This window comes from Sinocyclocheilus grahami, unplaced genomic scaffold (assembly GCF_001515645.1).
Source record: "Sinocyclocheilus grahami isolate Dianchi unplaced genomic scaffold, SAMN03320097.WGS_v1.1 scaffold1759.1, whole genome shotgun sequence".
NCBI lineage: Eukaryota > Metazoa > Chordata > Actinopteri > Cypriniformes > Cyprinidae > Sinocyclocheilus > Sinocyclocheilus grahami.
The window spans coordinates 70887-83216 of record NW_015506938.1 but is presented as its reverse complement, the minus strand read 5'-3'; the positions used below and the strand labels follow the sequence as shown (position 1 = coordinate 83216).

General features: G+C 37.2%; 1 protein-coding gene across 1 annotated transcript; it reads right to left on the bottom strand.

Moving 5' to 3' along the window:
* Positions 1 to 372: 372 nt before the first annotated feature.
* Positions 373 to 11050, bottom strand: pwwp2b (PWWP domain containing 2B). Its single transcript, XM_016258908.1, has 4 exons — positions 11036 to 11050; positions 10433 to 10812; positions 2909 to 4547; positions 373 to 1291 (listed from the first exon to the last, which is right to left on the bottom strand). The coding sequence occupies exons 2-3, from the start codon at positions 10699 to 10701 to the stop codon at positions 2909 to 2911; spliced, it is 1908 nt and encodes a 635-aa protein (XP_016114394.1). The 5' UTR covers positions 10702 to 10812; positions 11036 to 11050; the 3' UTR covers positions 373 to 1291.
* Between the last annotated feature and the right edge of the window lie 1280 nt (positions 11051 to 12330).

Genomic DNA, 12330 nt, shown 5'->3' with positions numbered 1-12330 from the left:
TTCCACAAAAATATTGTGCAGCACGACTGTGTTCAGCATTGATAATAATCAGAAATGTTTGTTGAGCAGCAGATCAGCATATTATACTGATTTCTGAAGATCATGTGACACTGAAGACTGGAGTAATGATGCTGAAAATACAGCTGCGCATCACAGAAATACATTACAGTTTAACAGAGATTCACACAGAAAACAGCTGTTTTAAATTGTAATAATATTTTTAAAAATGTTGCTGTATTTTTGATAAATGCAGCCTTATTGATCAGAAGATATAAAAACATTACAAATCTTACCGACCACAAACCTTGTAATGCTAATTGTTTAACAATACATGACATTTAAATTGAGTTCCAAATCTGTAGATATGACCAATCACCAACACGCTGCTTTTTATGCTTTAATAAAAGAAACGGTGCATAGGAGCGTACAGTTCTCTCCAGATCTCCAGTGGAACATTTCATAAAGGAGGAAAGCAACGTAAACTGGGCTAAACGTGAGAATACAGTGTACACAACTTCCTGTAAGCATCCTTTAATCGTAAAAACTAAAAATCACTTCAAAAGCGATGGGTTGGCTACTCCGAGAGTCTGCAAACTCGAGTTAGTGTTCACAGCAGGCCACCAAGGTACGGATAAAGTGCTTCTCTTAACGTGACACATTAAATAATTAAAGCAAAACATCACATAATCAAGAGTGAAAAAGAGGATGGAGAGACATACGAGAGATATATTTCTTGGAGAGGATAGAGAAAGTGAAGCGACTGACATACTGCATGGTGTAAGACCTACATGATGCAAAAAAGGAATTTCACATTTTCATAATCTGAAGAAACAGACACAGTAAGACTTGTCGTTTTGTATAATACGGATATTCGTCGTTCCGTTCGAATCCTAAACGGACGTCAGAGTCATAAGAAACAGCAGCAGTGAGATCTTACAGGAGGCCAGTCACCGGTCGAGTGCTTTTTTTTTGTGTGAATAAATACATTCGGATTTAGTGTCGAGCTACTTGTTCTAATATCATGTACGTCCTAAAAAAAACAAAGAAATGAAAGATGGAGAGACAAACAGGGGAATTGTTCGCTCCGAGGTTCCCACATTCTCCTCGTGGCCCCTCGAACACAGTCCGCGCATCGCGTTTTCTTCCAACAGCCGCGTGTGGAGGGAAATAAAGCACCTTCCCTCATGATATCCGTGGCAAACGAAGGCGCTCTCCATCCGGGGAGATCGCCAAATCCTGGGAGCACCTGCAAAACCCTGAATGACAGCCAGTCCATTGCCATCCTCGTCCTCTGCAGAGAGAAAACAAACAGATATATGAATAGACAGAACAGTATTCAGTATTGGGAAAAATGCAATTAATTGCATTATTTAAACCCAGTATTTGCATGCACTGTGCATTGATATGCTTATTTGAGAATGACGTCAACCTGCTAAAAACAAATCATTGGGAGTTTGTTGTGAGTCAAGAATTTGATGTAAAGAGAATACAAAAATGCATGCATGAAAGGTGCATGGATAAAAACGTACAAATTTAGCAAAAAATGCATGCATATAAAAATACACAAATGATGGATAAAAGATGCATGTATAAAAATGTTCAAATGATACATAATAGTGCATGCATACAAAAATGCACAAATGAAGCATCAAAATGCATGCATAAAAATGCACAAATGTTACACAAAAATGCATGCATAAAAAAATGCACAAATGATGCATAACGATGCACTGAAGTTTGGATCCGCAGACATGTAGTCATGCAAAGCACAGTGGTAGATGTGACTAAACATGGCTGGAGGGAAATTCGTGAGTCCAAACACTGGCAGTGGGAGCGGTTTGTGAACTTGAGCCAATATTGAACCAAGACTGCATCTGATCCTCAATAAACATGAGGTGACCTAATCTCCAAAGAAACTGAGGCCATGGGAACCAACCGGGAATTTAAAGACATTTCTATGCAAAACAGAAATGAAGCCTACTGTTTTCAATAACTTTTAGAGTTCATGAAATTTAAAGAAAATGTGTACCTAAAAACACAATTGAACAAAGAACAGTAAAGCTTTTGTTACACGTACACAAGGGTATATGTAAGGTGCACCTTATGCAAATTTCAATATTAACATAGTACGTGCATTGCCTGATTTTTTCTAACCGTGAGCACTCTGTACGTTTAGAATGCACATGCACCTTGAATATTTTTGGAGACAAATACACAAACAGATATTAGGCCTGCATGATTAATCAAAATAAATTAATTCATTAAATAAATATACGTGCTACGTGTTTTAGAGTTTCAGAGTAAGTTTATTTCAAAATAAACGTTCAGTGGTTTAATTTTCATTTATTAATTTTAAAACATTAAACCACTAAACTTTTATTTATTTTAGGTAGATAGAGAGAGACAGTAAAATAAAAATTACTATTTATATAATTTTACTCAAATAGTTTATTTGTTTACAATAATAATATTGTAATAATAATACTAATATTTTGCTTAGTAATAACAATAATTATTATTAATGAATATTAATAACAACAACAACGACTATTATATAGTCATATGTATATATAAATCACAAAATTTTGGGCCAAAATGTGCATCCCAACAAATAAGCAAAACTATAGATTTTTTTTTTATTGCAATTGCAATTTTGTTCCACAAGGTGTCGACACTGGCCCAAGGCCATTGTTTTACATCTTTAAAAGAAACAATATACAGAACAACAACAAAAACAACACACAATTTTATTGCTTCTAGAGAGAAATAGTGCAGATACTTGGCAAAGATTAAACTTTCTAGAGCGCATGGCTCGAGGGCGTGCAATACTTTGAAAGCGTTCTGCTGTACGTCAAAACTAAAGTATGCTATGCTTGTTATTTCACACAAAGAAAGACCAGAGACTCACCTAAGTTTCGCAGTGAGTCAGCAGAGATGTGATTTCGGCACTCATGTGTCCCACCGCCTTGGCGGCCTCCATGATGGCACGGCGGTACATCCCTTTCTTTTTGCGGTTGAAGCGTGACCTGAAGAATTCGCGGAATGGCGAGAGTTTGGCAACTGAGAGTTGGGAGGTGGTGGGCGAACCGAACCAGGAGACTTTAGCTTCGGGCCAAGGAGCATCGACCTCGCCTTCTTCTCTACGAATACCACTAATACTGAGTATCCGCGCAGGCCACCAGGGAAATCCGTGGATCTTCCCCCAAACAACATCACCCACTGTTACGCCGTGACCTTCCTCGGTCACGCATTTAGTCATGCTGCGAGTGTGCAGTCGTACGGTGAGAGGCGGAACAGTCTTACTTTCCCCTTGAGAGGAAGACGAGACTGCGATATCGTCGCCTGGAGCGAGGTCGCAGATTTCCGGTGACGTTCCGTCGGAGCTGAACGACTTGGACTCGTCTAGACTGTCACTGCTGCACACGGAGAGGCTCGACGAGTCTGCTTTCCTCTTCCGGAAGTTGATGAGTAAAGTCAAGTCGCCGTGCCGTTCCACTTCCTCGCCTGACCAAAGCTCTAGCGAATTCTTCTCCGCACCATCTTCAGACTGAGAGTTGGGAACTCTAGGACTTTTCCTCCGAACGCCGTCCACTAGTTCCGCCTCGTAAGCGGACACCTGCTCCGCTCCGTCGGCCCGGGATCTCAAGTGTATCTTGGGTGAATGGGCGTCCGGATTACTCAACTTTGGGAGCTTGAGTTTGGGAATTGAAATGGTAAGACCCGTTCGGATGGTGTCTACAGGAGATTGCATGACTTTTTGGGATTCCTTGGAAGCGTTTTGCTCTCCGTGGCCATTCTGCAGAAGCTGCTTCGGGCAGAAAGGTTTGACAGAACCGTGAACCCTCGAGGGGATCTTCATCACTTCGCCTTTGCCTTGTGGAGTGCTATAAGAGATCTTAATCACGGGACTATGGGGAACGATGTCCCCTTTGGGAAGCTTCTCATCGTCTTTCTTGTCCTTGCGGAAGCGTTTGCTGTCATAGACCGTCGATTCCTCTCGTCTCTTTGACTCTTTGTTGTTGTTGTCTCCGTCGTCCTTCCTCTTGGCTGGGGTTGATTTAGTGTCCTCCTCAGTTTGAGGAGCGTTCTCCTTCCTAGACGTCTTGGGCACCGTTGGTCCATCTTTGCTCTCCTCGTCGCTGTTTAGTGTGTTTTTGCATTTCTCACACAGCACCTGCCGAGGTCTCAGTCGGATTGTGCTCATGGTCATCCTTCCAGTTTCTCGACTTCGTCTCTTCTTCCTCTTGATTGGACGTGGCGGTGGTTGCGGTACCCATTGGTTGTATGTGTGCCGGACCCACATGGGCTGCGGAAACGGGGCGCCTTCGAAGTACGGCGGATATGTGGGCTGGCCCGGTTGCACCGGGATGGGTACGGGAGCGGGCGGAGGTGCCACCTCAGGCTCCGTGTTCTCATCTTTTGGTCGCTGCGTCAGCTGACTAACAGGTTCAGAGGAAGCCTCTTCACTCGAGACTTCACAGTCCGGTTTCAATATGAGGCTCTCTTCGGATTTTCCAAAAACGTCTGGAAGGCAAAACAGCCCAGTCCTACGGAAAAGAGTCAAGAGGGAACATAAGAGCCAATCATTTCACTCAACTCATTTGTTGAGTGGTGTGGGATGCTAATTTCTTACATTTACATTACATTTAGTCATTTAGCAGATGCTTTTATCCAAAGCGACTTACAAATGAGGACAATAGAAGCAATCGAAACCAACAGAAGTCTCAGTTAGCCAAATGCAGTACACATAGCAAGTTTTTTAAAAATTATATAATAAATAAAAAGATTTAGAAGATTTTTACAAAAGATTTTTGCTTTTCCAAAATAAAAGTTTTTCTTTACATCGTATGTGTGTGTGTGAACTGTGTATATTTATTATGTACATACAAATACACGCATGTTAACATGTGTACGTTTACATTCATATAATTTATATATTATATATAGATATATTTAACGTATAAACAACATATTTCTTAAATATATACATGCTTGTATATGTATTTATATATACCTAATAATATACAGAGTACACACATATGTAAAGAAAAACTTATTTTGGATGCGATTAATCATTAGCACTCTATGTTGAGCTCTTAACCTCTGGAAGAAGGTATAGAATCCCTCATTGTAAGCGGAACAGGTTTAAACACTCTTTTATACCAGTATCAATTAGATTGTTGAATACTGATCAGCGATGCTTATGCCTTTCTGTATCTGTGAGTGGTTGATGTGTATAGCGTGTATGAATATTGTTTTCATTTTTAAATGCATCAGGTTTTTGTCAAAATGCTTGGCTATTGGGTCCATTACAAATTTCCCCTTTGGGGACAATAAAGTACATTCATATCATAATGCACAGAGTATTGGAGGTTAATTACCCATAATACTGCGCTTCTGTACATCGACACAAAAGCTTCCTGACGTTCTGTTATTCTGAGTCAAGACTTTTCTAGACCTCGTGGCACCAATTAGACTAAAAAAAAAAAAAAAAAGGACAATACTGGTTTTCTGACACTCCCCCGTCCACCATAGTTTGGCCGAACAGATGGTCAAGATAATGTCGGGATGCTGAGCCACAATCTTTACAAAGTTTGTCATTTTGTTTTGTGTTTTTTGTCATTATGTAAAAAATAGTTTTAGTTATTTTAGTACTTCGACCAACTAAACTTGAGAAACTAACTGAAATAAGTAAAATGTGCATTTTTTTATCATATTATTTCAGTTAATGTTTGTCAAAAAAAATGAAATTTTTATGGCTTTGGATTTAGTTTACAATAATCTAAAATTTAACCCCGGGGCCCCAATAAACAAAAAAAAAAAAAAAAAAAGGACAATACTGGTTTTCTGACACTCCCCCGTCCACCATTGTTTGGCCGAACAGATGGTCAAGATAATGTCGGGATGCTGAGCCACAATCTTTACAAAGTTTGTCATTTTGTTTTGTGTTTTTTGTCATTATGTAAAAAATAGTTTTAGTTATTTTAGTACTTCGACAAACTAAACTTGAGAAACTAACTGAAATAAATAAAATGTGCATTATTTTTATCATATTATTTCAGTTAATGTTTGTCAAAAAAAATGAAATTTTTATGGCTTTGGATTTAGTTTACAATAATCTAAAATGGCACAGAAAAACACCCCAAAAAACTTACATCACCTTTAAATGTCCTTATTTTTATCACTTATCACAGTGTTGCAAAACCTCTGAACGCTCAAGAACGGAAATACACGATTAATCATTACTAATGGCAAGCTGACTCTTGACCAGAAAAACAGGTTAGTGAACCAGTCATACCACGCAACACATAACCACACCTTTTTGTTTTTATAGCCTTTAAAAAACACCACAGATATCGCTTCATCTCTCAAAACTCTTATTCTTAGAAACTCTCATTCTAAGAATCTCACAAAAACACGGCATTTGAAAAATACAACTTAAAGCAAATGAAGACTATTTTAGGATAACCATTGTTATTATTACGTGCATTGTGACATTGTTTTCATAACAATTAGGCACATTATCTCCCCAACACCTCACTACTGTAAACGAGTTTAAATTATTCTCAGTGGTGATACTCAATAGATTTTCAGCACTTTGTATATTTGTATTTAATGAAACAAATACTACATCCAAATCCATGACAAGTTTTGAGAAACTGAGACAGAAATTAAGTAGGCCTGAATTATGACTAATATGAATAATATGGAAGCCCATTTCCACCACAGGAGAAAAAAAATTAGATTTTTTTTTTTTTGCAATTCTGAGATCATATAAAAATATAAAAATTAAACTCAGAATTGTGAGACATAAATGGGTCAAAGATGAGACGTCCCATTTTGGCGTCTGCATGGAATTAAATTTACAAAAGTGATTGTTTATATATATATATATATATATGCATAAAAAGCATAATAAATGCAAGTGTCTACTTTAATGTTTCTGATAACTTCTGTGAAAATAAAACGTCAACACAGGGTTGAAATAACATTCTATTGTCATTCGGTGTAACAGATTTATTAATGTAAAAATAGAAATAGCATACATGATAATATTCTGATGCATACTTATTAAAATCTATAAAATAATAAGTGCTATACTACATTTTATTCATAACTATATAAATGGGTAAAACCTAGTGGTTTGAAGAATAGTGGCAAAGATTGGTAAAGATTTAAAATGACAATTAATCAGTATTTTAGGGCTGAACTGTTATCCTTAAATAGAGTGTTTTAATGTCATCTAATGAGTCTTGATCTAAAAAGATTTTTTAACTATTGTTATGCTGAATGACATTATAGTGGGTGTTTTCTGTAAATCATGGTAAAAATGCATGACAGTCATTAGCTTTTCCTCAGAAAAAAACCCTCAAAAACAGAACACGTTCTAATACAGAGAAGAGAGAGAGAAAAACTATTTAAAACTAATTTCTGTCTTTAACCCAAACTCAGAATTAAGAGACATAAACTAGCAATTCTGAGGACACAAGTCAGGAATGCTAAATAGAAATATTCTGACTTAATGTCGCACAACTTAATGAGTTTACAATTCAGTTTTTTTGTTTCCACCACAGAACAAAAAATTAAAAAAGGTAATTGCGACTTTGTTTTAATTCTGACTTTTCTTCTTAGAACTGTGAGTTTATGTCCTACACTTCTGATTTTATATTTTGCATGCAATTCTGACTTTGTTTTTCTGCCTGGCACCTCGAGGTGAGCATGAGTCAGTGAAAGAGGCAACCTGAGCCAAAGCAAAGAGCTGTGTGCGGTTAGAAACGACAGACATAAGAGACCAACGGGACGAGATCCGGATCCCCCTCCACCTCACTGAACAAAAACAATCCCATAAACCACCGGGGACACAGCAGAGGCCCAAGAGATTTGCTTGTTTTCACATCCAGCCCTGAAATCTGGGATTATTAATTAAACCTCAGAAGGAAGTCCTGCGGGTAAAAGAGGCAGAAGCCCTCAGGCAATAACCACCAATCATCCGAGATGCAGCCCTGAAGCGCCTGTCCTCGAGGCCTACAGCGGCAGAACCCAAAAACCACGGCGTGTGTAGGTGTAAGAAAACATTTCATTGCATAATCAGAGTATTTATAACAGCTCGAATGTTCATGACAGGCCATGATGCTATTTAAACACTCCCAGACCGCTAACTGAATACTGAGACTGAATTCTGCGCACTATTTTAAAGAACGTAAAAATTATTCTATGATAAAAGTTGAATATAATTATTTGAGAGCACTGAAAAACAAACACACTGACCTAAATGTGAAATTCTGAAGTAGAAACACATAAATAGTATTTTCTAGTAAAACTCTTCAAAAATCTTTATTTACGACAACATTGAAAAATCTTTTTTACAGTGAATGCAGCTTAGTTTGCATTTGTAAATTAATTCTGAAAAACAAAATTAGCACATTTCTGACTTTTTTACTTGCAATTGCAATTTCATAATTCAGACTTTTCTTCTCAGAAGTGCGAGGCACAAAGTCAGAATTGAGATACAGTCACGATTACCTTTTAAATGGCATTGTTTGTGAAACATTAAGCAACACGTGACATTTATTTGAAGGCGAAAGACTGAAATAGTATTTTCTAGCAAACATACTTCAATAATCTTTATTTACAATTGAGCAAAATCATATATTTTTTTTTACAGTGCATGCAGCTTATTTGGCATTTATTTTATTATTTTTGAAAAATAAAACGAGTAAAATTCTGACGTTTTTTCCTTGCAATACTGAGTTTATATTTCACAATTTAGATTTTCTTCTCAGAATTGCAAGGGGAAAAGTCACAATTACCTTTTTAATTTTTTATAACAATAAATCTTTTAGCTTATTTTAGCACACTCAAAAATTGGTGCAGAAGCTTTTCTGTTGTAGAAAATGACATTTTGAAATATAAAAACAATAGTATTTTCTAGTAAAACATACTCCAATAATCTTTACTTACAACTTCGTAAAAGCATTTTTTTAGTGCATGCAGCTTATTTTTCTTCTGAAGTTATGTTTGGTGCAAAAACATGTACATTTTGTTAGTTTATTAATGAAATACTACGTTAAAAAAAAAGATGATAGTTCTGGAACACTGGTCACACTGGAAATGAAAGGTTGAGCGCACTGCATTGTGGGACACTGTAATAAAATAAGATAAAACCCAGCATACGTAGACGGTTTATATCATAAGCTGTCAAAATATTTAACATTTAAACCAAATATATGGAATACCACGTAAACTTACTAAACACTGAACGATAAACGCAGCTCTAGAATGCAGGCGATATTTCATTTCACTCTATAATATTCTGATGCAGTGTCTACAGAAACCTCACAGTTGCTCATATTCCAGCAAATATCATGTTCATATGCTGTTTATAATGGAATATAACGCTGTGAAGCGGTTGAGTGACATTTCACATTAAACCTGAAAATAACATTCATTTTTAATTGCTGCACACTTAATCGAATTTCTAATCGCTATTACAATTACACATGCCACAATTACATAATCGTTCAAAGTCCGCTTATGTTATCCTGCATGCTTCAGATGTGTTTCTAAGAGTTTTAGCATAACATTATAATACCAATACCATGGATATGTTTTACTTTTCATTTTAAGAAGAAACCAATCTAATATATATTTGACGCTTAATACTATAGAAAAGCAAGTATTAATACTTTCAGCTGGTTTATTTTCATATAAATTATGGCATGCAGTTGCTTCAAACATCATTCGGTGTAAATTGTGATAATCATAATTAATAAATCGCAATTACAATTTCAAGGGAATAATCGACAATTGTGATTTTGGTCATAATCGTGCAGCACTAAAGACAGGTCATTATAAATATGAGAAAACAGGTAAACAATCAAAGGCCTCATGTGAGATTTTATCATTTAAATGAAATTCCCAAAATGCATTTAGACGGATGAAGCGAATAAACAGGTTTAGTTCAGCAGTATTTGACCTTTAAACTGAATGCATGTCCAGGACAGGTAGGCTTTTATAACAATGGCATATCTGACCCTTCGTGAAGAATAATGAGGATTTAACTCGATTAAACGGATTGCGTGAATGCTCGATGATAACTGCGCGTGAGAACATCAATCAATGCTTCAGCTGGAAATGATACAATGATACAATGTATGAAAGATGAAAGAGCTCCAGACGCTACACGGCTGAAGCAGAAAGATCAAGCAATCTACACTCAAGAAACATCACACAATCCGACACAAAAGAGCCCATTTATTCGCGTTTATAATGTGGTGGTGGTGGTGATGATGATGATGATGATGAAGAAGGTTGCAGCTCTTCTCATTGTCTCTGATTAAGGCCTGCTGCTTGTGTTGTCCTGGCCTAGTGCTGGGCCTAACCTGACCAAAGTGTGTTTTTGCACAAAAAAACACAAAGAAAGGCGACTCACTTTCTGCTGCAGTCCAGCAGGACGCCGGTGTAGCTCCTCTCGCGGTACGTGAGCGTCACCACCAGCGTGTCGTTGACGATCTGCTCGACGGTCACCGGGATCCGGGAGCCGGCCCGCAGCTCCTCCGCTACAGCCTGCATCGTCTCCTCGCTCGGTGTCCGGCTGGGCGTCGCTCGATCCCGGCCGCCGGAGCCACGCTCGCGTCGCTCTTCGCTGCTGCTGCTGCTGCTGAGATCCGCCAGCGCGCTCGAGACGCGCAGTGACGCCATCAGCAGCTCCGGTTACGACGGATCCGTCCGCGGTGACATCACCGGAGGAGGACGAGAGGATGCCCAGAGTCAATGCAGCTCATACAATATGTGGGCAAAGTAGTTTTTCACCTTCCAAAACTAGCTGATCTATTCGTGCTCTGATTCTAAAGGACCAGGCCTGGCTCCTTTGCTTATTGAGCCGAATCTGTTGATGATCTTTAGTGGGAAAGTGGTTATTGCATCTCACAAGTTTTTTTTTTGTTGTTGTTACAAACAAAGTAATAGAAATCTCTTTCAAAATAATTAATAAACGTGACCCTGGAGCACAAAAGCAGTCATAAGGGTCAATCACCTTCCAAAACTAGCTGATCTATTCGTGCTCTGATTCTAAAGGACCAGGCCTGGCTCCTTTGCTTATTGAGCCGAATCTGTTGATGATCTTTAGTGGGAAAGTGGTTATTGCATCTCACAAGTTTTTGTTTTGTTGTTGTTACAAACAAAGTAATAGAAATCTCTTTCAAAATAATTAATAAACGTGACCCTGGAGTGGTGGTGGAGTCATAAGGGTCAATTTTTTTTAAATTGAGATGTATGCATCATCTGAAAGCTGAATAAATAATCTTTCCATTGATGTATGGTTTGTTAGGATCGGACAATATTTGAAAATCTGGAATCTGAGGGTGCAAAAAAATCTAAATATTGAGAAAATCATCTTTAAAGTTGTTCAAATGAAGTTCTTAGCAATGCATATTACTAATCAAACATTAAGTTTTGATATATTTACGGTAGGACATTTACAAAATATCTTCAAGGAACATGATCTTTACTTAATATCCTAATGATTTTTGGCATAAAAGAGAAATGTATAATTGTGACCCATACAATGTATTGTTGGCTATTGCTACAAATATCCCCCAGCGACTCAACACTGCTTCTGTGCTGCAGGGACACATATACTATCCTGTTAAACATCTTCTGAGTAAGTTTAAGAAGCATATGGATGCTAGTTGCTCTTTGCAGCTGGAAACAGTACATTTTCTGGCATTGCAGTTATGTGAAAAAGTTATGGTATGATGTTTCCATGTTTATCAAAGAAAAGGCACTCTTTCATTTTAATTTGCATTTTGAAAATGTAGTTTTTGGATATTTTAATTACGATAATGTGAATAATGAAGCTTTTGCTATTAATCTTCTCATTTTATTAGTCAAGTTTCATATTCATAAGTGTACGTTTTCCAACATAGTGCAATTAAAACTGTCCACTTGTGTTCTATCTTCACAATCTTTGAGTGATATAAAGCTGTGTTCAGAACAAGAATCATTAGATGACATTTTAAAGTCTATTTAAGTTCAACCCTAAAATACGAATTAATTGTCATTTGAAATCTTTGCCGCTATCCTTCAAACCACCAACATGGGACATCTCATTTATATACAAATATACAGGTATATATATATATATACTGTACATCTAACAGCACAGATAATAATAATAATTCATATATGGTTATATATATATATATATATGGTTACTACAGTATATAAGCAAACGAAGTATGGTGAAGTATTCTCGCATAATAATAGCTGAAACATACATTTAGTATATGGTTGTCTCTGCAAACTTAAAAGGAGGCCTCTAGATGAGTT